We start from the raw sequence: 20741 nt of genomic DNA on the forward strand, positions 1-20741 counted from the left end.
AACACTTTTTCACACAGGGCCATGTAGCTTTGGATTTTTTTCTTCCTCATTAATAAAACCCTTCATTTAAAAACTGCATTTTGTGTTTACTTGTGTTATCTTTGACTAATGTTTAAATTTGTTTGATGATCTGAAACATTTAAGTACGGAAAACATGCAAAAAAGTAAGAAATCAGGAAGGGGGCAAACACTTTTTCACACCACTGTATATTGTGTATTGCCATTCAGCCTGATAATACTGAGATATTAATTTTTGTCCATATCACCCAGCCCTACTTGTCACTGTCCTACTAGAATAACCAGGGACGTCACAGAAAAAGACGTCATCTGGATGGCAGCATATGTTGCTCTCTCACCGCTATGTTCCTTTCAGCATTCATGGTGCCTTTACAGATGTTACCCATGATGCCATGGGCACTAACACACCACCACACCATCACAGATGTTGGCTTTGAACTTTAAACAGGTAACAATCTGGATGGTCTTTGTTTCTCTTTAGCCTGGACGACACAGAGTCCATGAGTTCTGAAAGCAATTGGAAATGTGGACTCGTCAGACCACAGCCCACTTTTCTACTCTGTGTCAGTCCATTTCAGATGAGCTTGGGGCCAGCGAAATCAGGCTAGAACAGGGATGAACTTCACTATATCCATTACTCTGCTGCTCGTCTCCAGCACCACCACACTCCATCCTGCAGCTGCTTGTTTTCTTTAACTAACTTGAGTATCTAGAAGAGTGCCATGTAAAGACAATGCATTCCTGTGGTCACTGTTAATGCAGCTGGCATTGCCACTGACTTTAAAGTGTTACCATTTGCACACACTTTGGTCATTGTGGTTGCATATTTGAAAGGAAAGAGGAAACAGGATATAATGGCAAGGGAAACACTGATGTGTGCATTACTCACCCGTCCCGTTGAGTGTACTGTTCTTGTTGGTGTACAATCGAATCATCTGGCCTATGGTCCTCACGTTGTCCCTCAACATGATGCCCTGAGCCTGCACCATGAAGAAGTATGTGTTGGCTGACAGAAAGACAGAAAAGAGAGATTTTAATTTCACTTCTTGTACAACAAAACATAAACATGTAGATATTACTATTTCAGTCACAAATTATCATTTATTATTAAATAAATATTACACATGTAATGCTGTTCAAAGGTGACAGGTGTGCTGACTTTCAAGTTTAAAATTCTGGCAGGACAGTAAAGCTGTAGCATCTCAGCTGTCTAGAAAATAACCACTGCAGGTGTAAATGACTCAGAGGAGGGAAACATGAAACAGTCACTTTGCAGCAACACAAACGGTTTGTTTCAGCCTGCTTATTCACTGTAATTAATATCTGCTCTTCACAATTAAGGTTTCTGCAGTATGTCCATTTGGTTTTTGCATCTATGTTTTGATAGTCCTATAACAATCTCAATGTTCTGTCTACTAGATTTTTTTTTATGTTTATTTATTTCCCATACTTTCAAACTGTTTACATTTAGCGAGTATGAGAGATGAGAAGAATAAACTGGCTTAAGAAGCTGGAATCAGTACCATTGCTGGGGTTATCTATCTGCTAAAGTGATGGCTTTCTTATAGCTTTATCCAGACATGAATGGGGACTTAAGGAAGAGCCACATGAAGCATGCTGCATAACTGATGGGATTTTAAACTTATTTTATCGCTGAACCTTTAATTAAAGACCACAATGAGCTCAAAGAACCCCTATTTGTCACTGATGTCAATCAATCTACCAATACATTTTCTCATTATTTCATCATTAATTAGATAAAGAGCACTGCCGCCTACTTTTTAAAGTTCAACATTGTGCACGTATAGAATAACAAGATGTAAAGTTGGGACTCTCATTGAAGTCTGACATGCTCACAGGCCCTGTGCAAAGCATTTTGCTGGACGTTGACTATTTCCGTCGTGCAGCTGGCCTAAATAAAAGTTGATAATATAAAGGTGGGTGACATCTCTTTTGCCGCGGCATGTGTGGAGAAAACTAAATCTGGGCTGATCTGACATGTCAGACTGGGGATCATGCTGTTAAATTGCATGACTTGTGTGGTGTTTCAGACCTCTGAGAAACTTAAACGTCACACCTTAGCCAGCTTCTTCTCCCATTTGGAAGACTGAATCACAAACACTTGCAGATTAAACAGTCAAATGTATAAAACTGCACACTAAGAACAAACAGGTGACAAAATGAACTTATTAATGACGGTTCTAAAACCCCATGAGTAGCTGAAATCCCTCCCATAGAGAGTCTAACAATTGTGTTATTCCTCTGAGCCAGACTTGGTGTAAATCACTCGTTTCACCTCGGTAAATGCCACCTCCTCACGAGTGGCTGCATGTTCCTGAGATTTGATCATCAACATAACCGACAGCAGCCAACTGCTATATGGGAGATTTGGTGGCTGAGTCGACGTGAAATTTACAGAGACAGACAACAAAAATCACTCCATCTTAGGTGATGTTAACCTGTCAGGTGTCATAACAGAGGATGAGTTGCCAGTTAAAATGTCAAGATATAACACAATGCTCAGCTCTCTGTAAATTAATGAACAGAATATAAGTTGTATGTTGGTAACATATCAAATCTCTAAATTAATTCAGATGACGGCATTAATCGATTGTGTGTGCACAAGAGGTTCCTGCATGAGACCCAAATAAAGCAGAGACTGCAGGGCTTTGATCAATTCAGGGTGTGTGTCAGTGCTTTAGGATTGGCTGGTTCTCTCCGTCCTACCAAACAGGTCTGCACTAGTGTATAAGCAGGATACATTTAAGAAAAGCTTCATAAAGCAAAGCCTAACCATACAAACTATACAGCTAAGTTATAAATACATCCATGTCACTTGGGGGTATGTAATAAGTACAAAAACATTTTTTTTAGCATCATATGAATTTACGATTTAGAAAATGTAATATTCTAAACATTCTACTGAAATCAATTGAGAAACTAATAATAATAAAACAAACATGTTTGCTTTGGCAATTAAAACAAAGTAAATATATGACAAATCAATGTACGTCATTAAGGTAATGTCATAAAACATTTTAATATTTGTATAAAGCTGCCCTGCACATTGATCTATAACATCAGCTACAGCAGTCTAAAACACCCACAGAGTGCAGAGGCATAGCCACCACGGTACAAACAATATGGCAAAAGGTCTCTTAAGGTTAACTAATTTACACTGTTCCATGTTGTATATTGTCATATTACACAACCCGAGTATCAGTCCTTCTATTGGCCAGAACATCAGTTTCAGTGTGCGTGTGAACGGTTAAACAGGAGAGTGTTTGGGAATGATAAGCGTCTTATCACGGAGCAGCCAGGCCGCCTGGTTGGTGAGCAGGTGATGGGGTTAAGAAAACATGCAGGTCAACACAGACTGGACAGCAAATAATGCTGCTCCATTCGGCCTGACAAGACGGACAATTAGCTGGTAGACACAGCAAAAATGTTTTCTACAATCCCTGGAACCGAAATAGTGTCATCCTCAGTCCAGGATTTCAAAAAAATTGTTTTTAATGATACTTTTTTAAAGATAACTACTTCCCTCTACATCTCCTGCCAGGCTAACACACTTATCAATATGTACTCCAGTTCCCAACTGCACACATGCTTGAAAAGTCAAATTTGTCACAGGGCAGGCAGAACAAGCAAAGCATGAAATGAATGTCCTGAGTTCTCAAATTAAATTCTCAGCTGGATGTTGAATAGAGCGTGGAATACAGCAATCGCAGACTGCCTGAGAATCCACACAAGCTTGTCAGCCTGCACAGCAATATACTGTACAGAAGGCAGCACACAAATGCAGCATACATGTCGGCAACATACAGTAGGATGCATCACGTCTGAGCTCTGCAACAAGCTCACATTCAGAGGAGACCTGCATCCAAACATATTCACACCACCAGCTGTTTCACACAGCTCAGGCAAAAGAATTAGAAAAATGTTCTCCTCCTAGCTGTGTAATTTGCACGCATTACCTGCACCATAACTAGCTACAGCAATGCACAGATGGGTGACAAAAAGAAACCAATAGTTTGAATAATGTGTCAGGCCAACACGAGCCTTCAGCATTAGTGTCTCTGTCACAGATTCTTCACATTCTCCTGTATTCGTTATGCTCCTTCATTTATTCAGCCTGCATGTCTCTACATTACACTGAAGACAGCATGGATGCGGTCAATTATTTATATCTGTAGAGTCATGCGTTCAGTCATGCTAACTTCAGTCTAGTACTCTATTGTGCTGTCATAAACAGTCATTATAAATAAATCCATGGCTAAATATTGTCAGTGAAACACATTCTTCTGAGCCTTCCGGGTGGAAAACAGGCTGAAAACACTTGACTAATGATCACTGCCCTTTTGTAACTTTGAAAAAGATATGGCATGTGGCCGCTACAAAAGCCATAGCTCAAATGTCAATTCTTAACATCAAAATTAAGCGAACTATGAGGGCAAATGTGCAAGAATGCATACACAAAATAAGTAATAATTATGTCTTTATAAGATCCCTATTTAGATATCAGTGAAAATGGCTGTGAGTACATATTATATATTAATTCCTTGACTAATAAGGGACAAGTAGATTTTTCAGTGCTTCCAACTTTGGTGATAAACACCAGGACCATACTGGGTAAATTCCTCCTTTCTTCAGTACAACAAAACAACCATGATTTCCCATTCCCACACAAACTAACACACTGTACATCCAGAATATAAAACCATCCTGTCTTGGCCTTGTTATTTCTTTACATCAACAGTCATCCTGCTAGACCTCAGGCAAACTTAAGTCTTGAGTGAAATTTCCCAGAACTGCCTCTCCTCCCAAGTATGACTACATCTGATTGCCAGTAAAAGCCTGCACTCTCAGCATATAATTCCTGTCCACACATAACCACTTTCCTCAAACATGTGATCACCACAGAAATTACCCAGTAAAACGTCAAATCAACTAGAGCAACATGGCCTCACAACAACAAGCGCGGAAGAATGACAAAGATAGAAACCTGCCCAGACCACCAAGTTTCATTCTCGCATTGCCATTTATGAGAAAGACGATGTAAACATTCACCTTTACAGAAAGTCATTCCTAAATATTGTTTACGGGAAATGCAGCTGTGGATCTGCCAGGAGGCACATCTGATTGGTCAAACATCAGGGCAGCATTAAGTATTATATTGCAGTATATTAATAATATTATAATGCAATTATACATGTATTATGTTTGTCAGAGATGCGGTACAGTCAATTATCATATAATATATATTACATCATGGAGTTTACTTACATACAACCAGTGTATTCTGTTAAAATCATGATACACACTGAGGCAGGTTGACCAGAGTTCAGTGTCCTATAATTATGCTGTTTCAGAGACTTGTTCATCAACAAGACAAAACTCTGGGGTTAATGCTCACTCATTTTACCTGGGAATCCAACATGAGTGGACATATATGGAGATGGTAAATACATTTTGGTCCACTAGTACAAATAGATGCAGTGGCTCAACCTGCCTGTGTTGCTGTGTGGATCCTGGTCGCCTCAGTAGAAACCCCGAAATTAACATTAGCAGTGATGCCACCAGTTCATTCATTCACAAGTCAGCTGAACAACGCCAGCAAAAGCGCATAGCATCCATAAATCTAACACAGACAGACAATACTTGGGTAATATTTCCACCCACTTCCCATCGGGATACGCACTTTGCTCTTTAACTTGGCAAAATAGCGAGGGTTAGCTGGACATCATGGCCTGGGGTGGACCTTTTAGCTGTGGGCTAGTTAGCCTGTTAACTATCGGTTCTAGCGTTAGCATGGACTGTGGCAGCAGTTAGAGCTGGTGGGACTGCAGAGGATAATCCAGACATAATCACGTTAACTGTTACCTTGTGGAGGGGTTAGTGTTAATCTCTGTTAACTAACCTATTCCAGGAGCCACATAAATGAAGTAGAGACAAGTGGTGGACATGGAGAAGAAGAATATGAAGGCCAGAAACGATCGGTTGGACATTCGCAGCAGCCGCCTCCAGTTCACCATTTTGGCTTAGGCCCGCTTCTCATTCGCCGATATGAATCCCATAAAATACTTTTTTGGAGTTAAAAAGTCCTCGAATTGTTGGACGACAGTGTCAATGGTGTGGTCATGGAAAAATCTGCACCGTCAAAGCCCAGGGATGCAGCGCGGAGAAGGCAAAGGCTAGCGGTGCTAGCTGGCCTGCTTTCCCCTGCCAAGAAATTTCCAGATGGAAAAAGCAGGCCTGTAACGTTAATATCAGGCAACTGAGAGCCTCATGGAGCACTGCCGGTCGGGCATATTGAAACCATTATACTTCGGGCACAGAGCTCTGCAGCAGGACTACTTAAGGATACTCATGGTAGCCTTCCATGGTTGCGGTGTCGCCAGCGAAGCTTTTATCGCTAGCACTGAAGGTTGGTCATTGAAGGGGGCAGGACCGTTCTGCCTTCACCCACACAGTCTACTCTCGGCCGGTGCGGTGTTCCCAACACAGTTGGCGCACTACTTCGTCAAACCGCGCACACGGGAGTCCAGTCATGCCACCGGGTGTCTCCACACTGTCCCCGCACGACTGCAGCATTCAAAACACATACGTGAAGGATGTTATGTGAGAAATAAACTCAATAGAAGAGATGTCAGGTCCGCCTTCTTTTCATTTTCTGCTGGCACTGCAGAGACCGTTTCCGGTGGGTGTAACAACCCGTTCCCCTCCTCCGCGTCGCCATGGAAACCTGTGTGCGCTGTAAGCATGGGGTGTTTTCCTGTAGCGCCCTTTTAGCGCCTTTTACCAGTCGTCCATTTGAAAATGAAAGACAGAAGAGCAAAAAAATAAATGTAAAAGTCAAAGTGCAAAATTGCAGCTAAAACTTAAAAATATAGAATTTAAAGTAAATTAAAACATTAACAACACAAATAAAAAAAGAAAATGACCCTATGGCTAGGCTATTCCTATCTATTTATTTATTTCACTGGTGGAGATAACAGTAAATGATGATCCCATAAGTCAAAAGGCAAAGTAAATCTATGTATGAACCAAACGTTTGGTTTGCAACTATCAGTCACAGGGGCTCACAGAGTGGCCCCCAATCATCAGGAAGGCTGGAACATGCTTCTCCGGGCTACACATACACGAAAATGCACGTGGATTGGTCACATGGCAACTTTACATACTTATGCAAAGAATGTTAATTGTTTTCCCTCTTTGTATCAAAGCCGCCATATGACTGGCGTTGGATTAACCAATCAGGTTCAGAGCAGCCACCTCCCTATTTTTGGCTATTATCTCTGATTCTTTGACGTAAGCTGCCCATCCAGTGGTACACCTCGGGCTGCTGCATATGAGAAATCTTCAGAGATGGTTTTTGTTGCTGAGGCTGCAGCCGAGTCACGACAAACACCTGCACAACACCTCACATGTCACCTGCTTGTGAGATGTGTCCTACAGGGGTCAGTGACTGTGACCCCTCACACTTCGCCATGTTCCCAGGTGGAAACTTGGTCCTGCATGGTCTCTCAGGCTTGCCCTTTGAAGATGGTGCTCCTTTGAGCCCTTGGCTCTGAGGGTGAAGGGTCTTTGTACTATATCTGTGCACCCCTCTTGGATATCTATCAGTGAGGATGGGGACACAATGGAGTTGCAACCAAACTTGTGTTTTCAACTCATCACTTCTTTCAGGTCTAGGGTTATTCACCTGAGCTCCATCATGGTCATTTTGCCACTTTATAAATGTCTGACTCATGTTTTGACCAGCTGCTTGAAAGAGGTCAAATTTATCTTTCATTTTCACCAGCCGTGACAATGTTGTGACAGCTGGTATTATTTTCACCTTGTGAGTCTGTGTGTGTCATCATGGCACAATGTGATCCTCGTGACACCTACTGTAGCAGGAGCTATTTTGAGTGCTTTGCCAGGTGTTTAGATGTCTGTCTGTGGAGAGATTTTTGTCACGTCGCAACCGTGCAAGATGCAATCACAAGTCTACACAGGTGCGTAGCTGGCATCAAAATGAAGGCAGAATTTCAAGGGAAAGGGCATTTCATCCCCATACAGCTTTAAGTCGCAATTCGCTGTAAATATGCAAGATGGTCTCTAGTCCTTATTGAAAGTGATGGCTCGATAACATTGGCCAGGTAAAAGTGTGACTTTCTCAACAGCAAACAGGCTCACACTTCTTGTCCACACCTTGAACATTACCTAGTCCATGCTTCACTAAAAAGTCAAAAACATGATACAAACTACCACACACTCCAGACTCCAGCTTCACACCGTGTAACAAAACAAGTAGTTCATATTAGCTAACTTTAACACACTGAAAAAGGAGTTGATTTGGAGTTAAGAGGTTTGCAGTTTGCTGGAATTTTCATTTTCTATTACCTTCTTCATCTCCTTCTTCTGCTTCTGCAGGTCCCCCAGATGATGAATTAGGAGAGTTCATAAGTATAGTAGCAGCATCAACAACATAACATACAATTATCATCCTGAAATAACTTCTGTTTTTCCCATACTACTCAATAAGAGTATAGAATATTGTTTTTTCTATCAAAGCTGAAGGAATTAAAAAATGAAAACCAGCTAAGCACCTGAGCTCATCTGAGTCATGTGCTATATTTTGTGCAGGGCAAAGGTGTAGCCAGGAGATGAAATTTTGGTTTGAACCTTGCAAAATATCTTGTTGTAAACCATTCTCAAAGGCAAAGCTGAAGACATATCATTGCAATTTGACAGTGAAAAGACAGACTGAGAAATGTAATAATTGTTGGCAGAGGACAGAGAGGTCCTAGGTCTTTGCAGCATGAAGAAAAGTTGGAGACCTAGTGTAGAGTTATGAAGTATGCAGCTTCAATGAGTTCTCTCTCTCCCTGTATGTGCATGTGTGTGTGTGTGTGTGTGTGTGTGGGTCCTGGAGGAGGAATGTAGTAGTATGTACTTTTAAAGTAGGTCTAAAACTACCAATACCACACACACAATACCAAAATACTGACCTAGGACAGTTTGATCAATTGCCATGAAAAAAATACTGTTCCATCAATTGGTTTGATCTTGGCACCAGGACACTTTTGGTTGAGGCAGGTCAAAAATACTGATATATTATATTGTCAGAGCTAGGACATATTTAATTTGTTATGCAAAACCACATATATTTAATAAAAATAACAAGAGCCTTCCCTTTACCAGTGCAATAATAGCGTCTTTGTTAAATTGAGTATACACTTAAACTTACTCAATGTAAAACACAACTGAAAATATTTTTGTGTTCATAATACTGAATCTCTTTGTGTAATGATCTGTTTTGATATGTAGAATGAACAAATTATTCTTCTTACTGAACATGAACACAATATCTTTCATTTCAAACAACTACCAAATTTTATGGTAAGAGCACAAAATATTTATTAAAGATCCCCTCCAAACATGTTTTGATTCTAATATGTTTTTCCCCAACAAAAAAGAGCTCAAGAGCTACCTTATTAAAATTCTTAAAATGTCGACTACTCCCTCTCCCTCATTGAAAAAAACTGAATCTATGAATATTTTCAATAGTTTACCTGCTGGATGCAAAACATGTCCATGTACTTCACCATTTTCAGTGTGAATGACCTGGAGCCAAGTTTCAGACTTTTGTGAGTTTAATAATGAACTACGATTTATTGGCTCCAAACTTATTGTGGTGTCACAAACCATGCTCGTAGAAACTTTCCAGTTTTGGCTAATAAATGTGAAAACAGCCTCCCAGTGTCAAACACTTAATAAACATCATTCTGCGCAGAATGAAGTGAGTGAAATAACAATGAGCAAGACAGATCGGACTGGAGGGGGACTAACAAACGAGTCTGCAGCCTTCTGGCTTTAAGAGTTTTGCAGAATCATCTCCAAAATCAAAACTGGATCTGTATAGAAGCTCTTCTGAGTAACAGCTCCTTGGGTAGGATCGGAGAAAAAACAGCTTGCTTTGCCTCAGCTTTTGTAGGAAAACAAATACTGCAGGGCAGAGCAGAGTCACTCGGGGACAGGGTGACAGTTGAGATAGTGCCTCAGTGCGTCAGTTAGACAGTAACTACGCTTGTGTCATTCACCATGCTCATACTCAGCCACACCCTCCTCACTTTCACCTTCAAAGTGAAGATGTTCTGACTTTTCCTCACATTTTATTCACAGTTTTGAAATCTACAGCGTGGAAGTGAATGTTTGACCCTTATTATTTTTGGTTCTACCATACTGTATTTAGTTATGCTACATACAAAAAACACTGGACGTTGGAAAGCTGATTGTCTGGCCTATCAGTTTGTGCTGGTTTTAGCAGTCTGAATTTTTGTTAGTAGCCTGCAGCACAGGAGTCTGGAGTGTGTTTGCTCACTCTGGGACAGTTGGGACAGTTACCCAGGGGCGGTTGGGACAGTATTGTTTATATTTCCTAGGCTTTTACAAATTCACAAAAAGTTGACAAAAACAAGGCAAAGGCTTAAACTAATTGAATAAGACCCACTGTTAAGTCACTGAGTAAATATTTACTGCATCATAAAGGCCCAACCCCTGAGCATATTTTTAATGTGCAGAGTTTAACCACCTACCTTTTTTTAAACTCTCAGGTTGTTGTCATTGTTTTTTTTTTGTTTTTTTTTTTTAAATTTGTCCTTTAACAAACTCAGTAGCTGACATAAACCTATAGGCTACTTGTAGCTGATTTTACTTTTTTTTCCTTTTTCTGAAAGAAATATCTAAACAAGTAAAATTGTAAATAGGCTACAAAGTGTTCAAATTTAGACAGCATTTTTTAAACAAGTTGTCCCAGCCAACTTTATTTAAGCTCCAAAAAAACTTAATAAATTGTTAGAAGACACCTCTATTTGTTCAGGGATCAAATTATTTTCATTACTGTTCAAGTAGTCTCTGAATAATGAAAGGTTATTTCATGTCAATGCAAAAATGTGTCAACTGACCTGGCCCTGCCCCACACAGCTGTTAATAATATGAAATACGGATTAATATGCAAGTTATAAACATAGGCTATCTACATTAAAGGGTAAGGCTGACATTAACATGTGTCAACACATTCCATAGAAAACACCCAAATCAACAACGTGTTGGTCCATAGCTGCGTTCTGCTCCAGACAGTACTCCCTTGTACTCCCTGTTTAAGGAATGTTTCTGGAATGTTTCTTCCCTGGATAAATTGCAACACACTGCAACTCACCAACGCACACATCACTTCCTCCATGCGTTAATCTGGTCATGTAAACACCTCGGATACCTGGTGCTGTAGCTACTGCTGTGGAAATTTGACACCACTGAAATAAATGACCGAGTACATAGTGAAACAAAAACTGATATCATTACAAAGCTAATTCTATTGAAATGTATGTAACTTGTTAATAGATAAGAACTGATTAGTTTACAAAACATTGAACAGTGTCATTTCTAAAGAGACTGATATTATACAGATAATTACAGATTATTATAATGTAATATCTATATTATGCTATCCTTGATAAATATGAACAGTGCACTGAATTGATGTCAGGCCCTGTGCACCCTCTTGTTGTCACCACAGCTTCAACTCCTCCTCACTGCATTTAGTTTGGCATACTTTTTTAGATGATGCCAACAATATGGGAAAACCTGTCAAAGGTAACAATGCCTAAAAGAAGACTATTAGCAATGATTACCTTGACCCTAAACAATATGATTTAACCTACAGTATGTTTTTGCTGCTAGCTAGCTAGCTCCCCCAAGTGGTAATTTTTGGTACTAACACAAGGGTTTCTCATCTTCAGTCCTCAGATCCCACCATCTAGGAAGTTTTGTTGTAACCAGGAAGTTACATAGCCTGCTTGATTCAACTTATCATGAGCCCTCAGCAGTAAAATCCGAGTTTCCAGCTGCAAATCCAACCTGTCAGGTGGGTCCAGGGGACCGGAGTTAAATACCACTTTGCAACATGTATGCACACAAATCGTTTAAATCACGGGGGACTCAATTTGTCACACTTGATTATTTAAAAGTAGAACAAATGAGCACTTTTCCTGCATGTAAACTGCTAATCAGAGAACTGGTTTTATAAAAATAAAAATATAGATGTATATCTATCTTACTATATAATGACGAAAAATGTGTGTGTCTGTGTGTCTGTTCCACGTTTTTCTCCTCACTGACTTGGTCAATCCATGTGAAATTGGGCACAGTGGTAGAGGGTCATGGGAGGATGCAAATGAAGTAATATTACATCAATTGGCCAAAGGGGGGCGCTATAGCAACCAATTGAAATTGCAAACTTTGAATGGGCATATCTCATGCCCCGTATNATCAGCACGCAACTTTGTAGGCATATGACCACACATAATCTGAGGGGACCCCTCCATTATTGACCCCATGAAACAAAATGGAGGCGCTAGAGAGCTAATTTCTTATCTTGGCCGAACCGCCATATCGATTTTTACTAAACCTGGTAGATATGTAGAACAGGACGCCTCAAGGTGACTGGAGAAATGTAACTCTAATTGGCAACTGGGTGGCGCTATAACAACAGAAAAATAGTTAAAATGCAACCGATCGCTGTGGCTGCAATCGTACTATCAAATTCACAAAAACTCTGAATACATTGCTCTTCTTAATGGGTTCAGTTGACTATTTAATTTGCAGTTTCCTATGACCTGTATCCCAAACACACACCATATGTGAAACTGTACGTGGGCAACTGTGCACTCAATGGGTATGGACTAGTAAATTTTTAATTTCAAAACTTTCCATTCATTTTTTTGATGTGAATCCCAGAGCCTACAGCTAAATTAATCCAACTGTGCCAGTCCGCCAACTTTTTTACCATGGAAATCTAACACCAAACTTGACTTTAGCGTCTTCCATGAATCCTTGAACGTCCTCCTGAGGATGCTGCATAAGGACTGACACCATGGCTGGCTTCAAACTATTGAGGTGCTTGTCTTCATCTTCGGGTTGTGGAACATTACACTGGGTTGTCTGCAGAGTTTTCTCCATGCCCCAAACAACTGTGTTTCGTTCCACCAGGAAGATTATGAAGTTCTTCCTGTATTACTGTGCCCATATCATAAGATTCACAGCAGTGAAAGTTGTTGCCACGTTGGCAAACCACAGAGCTTTCCAGAGGGCTAACAACGCTAGCTGCAGCATGCACAATGAGTGCTGTACTCTACTGTTGATGAGGTTACTAATGTTTCTAACTATAACATTAGCACTGACAATTAATGTTAAAGGGAAAATTTGCAGAATTTCAGCCAGCCCTGTGTCATCGCAGTGTGTGCAGTGTGTGCAGATGACCAGTGTTTGCCTGGGAGTATATCTTGTCCCCAGGGTCCTATGTTCCCCAGTCCAATATTCTGTTAACACACATCAACACTCCTATTGTGTTCATTCCACTTTCTTGTCACTCTCTTGTCCTAAATTAGCTTTGGTTTACTCTGCATATCAATTCACAAGACATATTAGACAAAGAGCCATAAAAAGATTAAAATTGATGAGGAAGATTGCGTGCTTACGATGGAAATGTTTAGTTCTTATGAATATTACATCTTAACCTTATCTTTGATCACTTTCCTCCTAACATGACCTTTGACCTCAATAATTCCTGGGTTTTCTGTAGCTCTAGGCACCATTGGTTTGTTCTGAAGATGTTCAAAAATGTACAAATCTATACTATTTCAAAAAAAAAAAACAGCCGGTCACTGTAGTTTTATCAAACATTACTCAAACAAGACGAAGAGACTTTGTTGGGGATTATTTTCAGCTGTGGAGTAATCAATATTTGGTGCTCAGTGTGTATTTGGGGCAGCAGGATGGTTTATGTAGGCTTAAATCAAAATAAAATACATTGTGTGTGTTCATGGTAATGAAAAATGTAATTTTAATGGAGCTCTGTACCACAAAGGAAAAAGAAATCAAACTTTGGATACACACACAATATGTGTTAATAGATACATTACATTCACTGTTGGTTTGGATCAACACATGAGATTTGTTGATAAGAAGAAAAAACTAATGATCTCCAACATTATGCAGCTCACTGTCCTGATACCTTCACCAGCCTATAAAGAGCTGCCCACCACAAAGAACAATAACCATAAATATATTGTTTTTATAATTGTTCTTACTCAAGCAGAGTCCACATGACAACTATAATGACAACAACAATGGATTAACAACAGAAACACTGACAGCCAATCAAAATCCATCTGAACTGACAGGGTGTCACATACTCACATTGTTATCGTTATAGTTATCATTATAGTTATCGTAATAGTTCTTGGGGTGGACAGCCCTTAAATATCACATGGTGTATCAATGATGTGCATCGATGACGACGGCTGTGGTGGTGAAGGAGAATGGACTGAGCAGCAAAGCCAAGGTGTAGTGACGATGAGCTCCAGCAAGGACTTCGAACACCACCTGCGAGCGCGCACACACACACACACACACACACACACACAAATCAGAGACGGTTTTAGTTTGTTTGCCACAAACTGAATGTGATTATGTGATAAAATGGACAATTGTGAATAAAGAGGGGATAGAGGCTATTGGATAATGATAACAGATGACTTTTGGCCATGCTCTTCTGAGAAGTGTTAGATAAACAGCAGGATAGCAAATAGCTGTTTGAACATACTAATGTAAACTGTCCTGGCGTACTGCTGTCAGGCTACAAGATAACATCAGATAACAGAAGATAAGCCTTCACACAGGTTATAGAGGTAGTTCTGCTGTGTCTTATAAGGACAGTGTACTACATCAGAACAGGGTGGGTTGGGATTCTGTCCATGATTTTTGATGTGGTCAGACAGCACGTCGAAAGTTGTTCTGGCCCTTATGCTCCAAAAGATCAAGCAAATTAAAGCACGAACTAGTAAAAATGCCTCTGAAGCCTGGACCATAAAATGTACCAGCATTATTGTCTGAGTCAGAAAGGCAAGCAAGGTGTTAGAGCCAAACTATATTTTTTGGTATTCTGGTTATGGAAATTTCGTAAACATGTAATGTGATTTAAAGGTCCAGTGTGAAGGATTTAGTGGGAGATATCGGCAGAAATGGAATATAATATCATAAGTATGTGTTTTTTAAGTGTTTTATCGCCTTAAAATAAAAACTGTCATTTGCGTTACCTCAGATTGAGCTGTGTATATCTATGTAGTGATTAGTTCTTTGTCCACAGAGTCCACCATGCTGTGCTGCCACGTTTCTGCAGTAGCTCAGAATGGACTAACCAAACACTGGCTCTAAAGAGGGGACATTTAGCAGCCCCTCTGTCATGAGTCGAACAGTGTTGGAAAAACACAGACTTTTAAGTGGGAACTGCTTTATTCAGTGTTTTTACCAGTTTAAATTACTAGGTCCATTTGTTTTGGAAAGGAGCAGACCTCTGTGGATAATTCGGCTCCTGGTTAAAACCTCCTAAAAGTCTGGATCTTAAATTATCAGAGATAAAAGGTGAGCACACATTAGCAGGTGTTAGTCTAGCGACCCAATGGCAACAAGCTAAACAGTCAGACGTTGCGCTAGACTTTTTCCTCGCCAGTCATTTTGACCGACAGGGTCATAAAAATCCGGTCATAATCTATTTTTACCGGTCATTTTAATTTTCGTTTTTAAATGATAATAAAGATATTCAAAGACATTTAGTTGTCATTCGTTCATTTTTAATAAATCCAACAAGCAAGTTATAAAGTGTGCATTAATAAGGACATGAATGAAAAGATGAACAGATATCCTCACACCCGTGCCATTAGGCTTCGACCTGGACACACCAGGCGGCACTAACGCATCACTAACGCGTCCGGTGTGTCCAGGGCGTTATGTAGTTATGCCTGTAGGCTCGGTGACACAAAATTAAAATTGTAATGAAGTGATTAGGGTATTGAAAAATGTGTTCGGTTATGCACTGTTGTGTTATTTTAAATTATAAACATGGTATTTTCTCCTCACGTTCCACAGTGCGTGCTGTTGTTATTTTATTTTGAAAATTGGCCGGATTCTCTTGTCTTTTCTGTGTCCGACTTCCTGTTTGGTACGATCCGCTCGATCCAGCTTGACAGAAGTGCTTGCGGCTCCCGTGAAAAATAGACCAGACGCCGAACTAAAGCGCTGCCTCCACGGGCGCTCCGCTCTGCTCAGCGGCCTGTGTGGACAGTCAGATAGGTTAACATGGGCGCTGACTGAAAACTGCCTCCGCTGCTGGGCGCCGTGCTTCGGTTCCGCGCCCGGTGTTACCAGGGCGTTATGTCAACAACCTGCATGAAGCAGATGAATGACTTTTTCTCTGCAGACAGTGTGAAAACGGCAGCTACTTAAACCACTGACTGTGCACTCCGCCACGTGGGCAGGGGTGGTAATTGCAACCGGTCAAAATGACCGACGGCCTTCAGATTTTACGGTCATTGTTGTAAAAATCTGGTCAATGACCGAGAATATCCAGTTAACGCGACCCCTGTAACCAGTGTATATTTTTACTGGTTTAAATCACTACTACTGTTTTTGTTGGAGAAAGAGAGACCTCTGTGGTTAATTTGGCCCCAGGAAAAACATCATGGACAATGAAAACTTGAGGAATTCCAACCGAGAGTTCACACTTGGCACATGGGAGAAGATTCAGCTGGTTGCAATCTGCAATCCTCACTGCCAGGTAACACTAAATCCTACACACTGCTCCTTTAATTTAGTTAGTTTGTGTTTTTTTTAAGTTATTTTTTTTAAGTGTTGTATTTTCTTTCATTATTAATCGAATGGTATAAATAATGTGCAATATGTTCTCTTTCTGTTTGTCTGTCTGCTCGTCTGTGTGTCTGTCAGTCTCTGTGACGGAGTTGTAATGACTGGTTTACACTCACCTCAGCTACTTCATGGAATGGTGTGCTCCCCTCATTCTTCCAGTAAGTTTTGGTATCAAACTCAACACGATACACTCCTGCTGGGAACTGCTGCTCTGTGATGAGGTTGGGGATCTCTCCGGTGGCATCTGTCACTCTGCAATGAGGAACAGGGATATCTGACTGCATGCTTTGTACATATTGAACAGATACTGAGAAAAGACATACTTGACCTTATGGTTCATATTGTACAAACCCATTCGCGATCTGTGTCCATCCCCCATCAGCTGTCTTCTGAGACACCTTGAGGGCCACTGATCCGGCTGGAGTCCCTTTCACGGCATCAAGGATTTTCACCATCAGACACTTGGTGTCTGAGTCTCCATGTTTCTCCTGCAGCACAGACACAAGCCACGACTACACCTCATTCTGTGTTGCTCATTGTCACACTTACAGCATCCATCCTCACACATCCACATGTTGTTACCATATTACCAGGGCAGTGTTTATTACACTTTGTTACTTATATGACTGTAATTTAGCGTGTCTCATACATTGTGCATTAAATAAAGTGAGAGCTTTAAAAACCACACAATGCTCTTAATTATCATAAGTAGTAGTAATACTTGATATTAACTGTATTATCCATAACCACTTATCTTGTTAAGGGTCACAGGGGCTGGAGCCTGTGGAGCTGACATTGGGTGAGAGTTGGGGTACACCCTGTACAAGCCGCTAGACTAGCACAGGGCCGACACATTGAGACAGACAACCATTCATGCTCACATTCACACCTACGGAAAATTTAAGTCACCAGGTAACCTGCATGTTGCTGGACTGTGTGAGGAAGCTGGAGAACCCAGAAAAAACCCCACACTGACAGAGGGAGAACATGCAAACTGCACAGGGGCCCCAGCTGGGTACGAACCCAAAACCCTGTAGCTATGAGGCAACAGTGTTAAGCACTGCAGCATTTTGCTGCTCTAACTTAATGTTGCTTGATTGGCTGATATTATTGTTTCTATTTGTTTCACACTAAATTCATTCAGGGTGAGTCAGCATGAAAATGTGGAATGTGTGGGATGTTTTTATTCTGCAAGTCAAGAGTTCAAAGTGCAGGGACGAATGAGTCAGCATAGATCAATATATTTTGTCTAATTTATTAAGTTGGCTGATGAATGAAAACTAAGAACATTCAGTACTGTCTGCTAAACAGCAGTGAATGAGTGGTATTCAAGAACACAAAAACATTTCATCTCTGTATAAGAAAACAATACAAAAATACCACAGGAGAGTAATTAACAGCAATCATGGCAACAATAGACAACGAAAGTATTCAGCTTCAAAGATAAATAAAAGGCTGTTTTTATCCTGAGAAATATGAAGCTTAAAGTTGATGAAAATAATTTTCAAACACAATGAGATCACTTGTTACAGTTTATATCATGGTAAGATTCATGAGGAGTAGTAATGTAATTGACTAATATGATTTCTAACTGGATGATTTTTGGTTCAGATGGAATAAACCTGTAAAACCCTTGGATAGAGATACATGATTTATAAGTTTAGCTTGACCTGAACAAGCTAAATGTGACTTTTAACTGTGATTAACAGATATTTCACCACACGAGTCTCACTTTGAGCTTTCTAATACCTAGGTCTTAGACAGGGGGTCACAAAATTTGAATATGTCTGAAATACAAATTAACATCCAACATTATTCACATTTAATTAGCAAAGCTAAACTGGCCTTTTCTTAAAAAATCAATAGATTAACAGTACACAACACTGATGATATGCCAACTGTTACCCATGAATCCTTATGCAATCATGTTAGCAAGCTATCAGTAAATCACTATGTGGCACACGTCCATAATGGCAAGGCGAACTTGTTAGCTAACAGTTACGTAGTACTGAAACATACTGGCCAATTAGCTGCATTACTATTTCAAGTGTACGAAGATTGTTGTGAGCCACAGTGGATCATTTTGTGCTTTTCGAGCAAGGGACACTGAAACACTGTCCACCTCAGAAACAAACATAATGAATAAATTTATCATTTTAATGGCTGTGCACCATCAAAGCGTATTTTTATACATGGCATTTTAGGTCAAGTTTAATATGTAACTCAATTTTATACAGTATATGTAGTAGAGGGTCCCTGCACTGTCTCTCTTTCAGCTAAGGGGTCCTTGGCCTGAAAAAAACTGAGGAGTGCTGTTCTCATACAAATTCAGGCTTAGCCTCGTTTGTTCATCAGTACTCAATAAATGTTCCATTTCAAGCAAAAGCATTCAAATCCAGATTCTGCCTTTAAATGCTGTGTAATTTATTCATTGTTTATTCGGCTCAGTGAGTTCTGTGAACATAATCTGTGCTGCCACTCATTGTAAAGAGCTGTTATCTCTCGTGTTTGCAGTACAGCGGGAGATGAACAGAGCAGCATGTACATTATGAGAGAGAGTAAACCAGGTAAAGGCCGGTCACTGAACCACATACTGATTTATTCTACTTGCCTGGGCTGTGTGTTCATCAAAGTTTATCTTTTAGCAGTTTAGACAGTAATACTCAGTGTGTTAATGTTGCTAAGACTGTACTTAAAAGGGGCTGCAGGGCAGTGAATATTCAACTCCCGCACAGACATCTGAGGAGAAACTCTGGGTTTTTTATTTATTTTATTTAATGTTTATTTGTATAGGGGCAAGTATATAGCATACATAAATGCCACACACCACAGCATTTATAGCCTGAGCTAATTTGCAATGCCCGTCCCTAGCTGGGCCTTAAAATCCAAAAGACCTTCAAATAAGGAGGTAGAACTAAGCAATATACTGGTAAGAAATATTAAATACTGACTTTGAAAGGAGTTCTAGGTTACTTATTTGGCATGTGTTATGACGCTGAAGCTTGGTCTAATATTCCTGCAGGGACTATGTGGTGAAGGATCATGACTTTGAAGTGACCCTCTGCCATCAGAGAACATCATGTTACGTTAAATCTGGATTAAAATGTGAGACAATCTGATGAAAACTTCATAGCTCACCTGACATTTCATAACAATTTCACTTAAATACAAAAAATACCTTTGGAGGATGAAAATTGTGTTTTTCTTGAACTTCACATTCCACTCTTAGGTCCATTTTAAAAGGTAAGACATATTCAAAATCTGCAATTGCAGACTGAATATGAGATGTACAGTTTGTACCTCAGGAGCAAAACTTTCTCATGACATACGTAGATCTTTAAAGGTACTGATGTAATTGCACTCACAACTATTCAGAAACACAAACTCACACGGACACATAAATGTACACAGTCACACAGACACTGACCGTAGGGACGGGGCTGGTGTTGCAGAGCAGCACAGTAGAGGCTAGAAGCAGACAGTGCAGTGGTTGAAGCATGGTTGGCTGATGGACAGACAGGCTGACAGGAGTATCTGGTGCTCACACATGACCCCCAGTGTCTCAGGTCTCTTATAGCAGCAGCTGTCCTCCCCCCCTCCCTCCATCACTCCCTCCCTCACCCACCCTGCCGCCAGCACTGCAGACTATGTCAATACCTGGAGAATGAATAACTAAATCAGCTTTGGACCAAACTAGCATAGATGCCTCAGCAGCCTGTCCTCACATTATAAAAGTGGACAACGCAGAGATGTATAAACAGTACAACTGGGCTAGAACAGAGGTCAGCAACCTTCGGCACATTTGCCACCATGGGATGCAGTAGCTAAACACTGACTCACTAGCAATAAGTGTGCCAGAGAGTTTTTTGGAAATGTTAAAGTGCCCTCTCATCTGCATGCCAAGTGACCTCTTTCACAGCCAATGTTATCACATTCCGCGAAGACCTCCTCTGCCTTTGACTGGTTAGTACTCA

General features: G+C 40.4%; 2 protein-coding genes across 2 annotated transcripts in view; both read right to left on the bottom strand.

The window, feature by feature from the left end:
- The window catches only part of b4galt6 (UDP-Gal:betaGlcNAc beta 1,4- galactosyltransferase, polypeptide 6), a 25688-nt gene extending 18987 nt beyond the window's left edge, over window positions 1-6701 (bottom strand). Inside the window, exons 1-2 of the mRNA XM_050054472.1 lie at window positions 5939-6701; window positions 908-1024 (exon numbers count right to left, since the gene is read on the bottom strand). Of these exons, the coding sequence (XP_049910429.1) occupies window positions 908-1024; window positions 5939-6053 (232 nt within the window). The 5' untranslated portion in view covers window positions 6054-6701. The remainder of the gene's footprint in view (window positions 1-907; window positions 1025-5938) is intronic.
- Window positions 6702-13882: 7181 nt separating this feature from the next.
- On the bottom strand, window positions 13883-20338 carry ttr (transthyretin (prealbumin, amyloidosis type I)). The gene is made up of 4 exons (XM_050055434.1): window positions 20195-20338; window positions 17119-17255; window positions 16884-17019; window positions 13883-14448 (listed from the first exon to the last, which is right to left on the bottom strand). The coding sequence occupies exons 1-4, from the start codon at window positions 20264-20266 to the stop codon at window positions 14341-14343; spliced, it is 453 nt and encodes a 150-aa protein (XP_049911391.1). The 5' UTR covers window positions 20267-20338; the 3' UTR covers window positions 13883-14340.
- Window positions 20339-20741: the final 403 nt, after the last annotated feature.

This window comes from Epinephelus moara, chromosome 10 (assembly GCF_006386435.1).
Source record: "Epinephelus moara isolate mb chromosome 10, YSFRI_EMoa_1.0, whole genome shotgun sequence".
Classification (NCBI taxonomy): Eukaryota; Metazoa; Chordata; class Actinopteri; order Perciformes; family Serranidae; genus Epinephelus; species Epinephelus moara.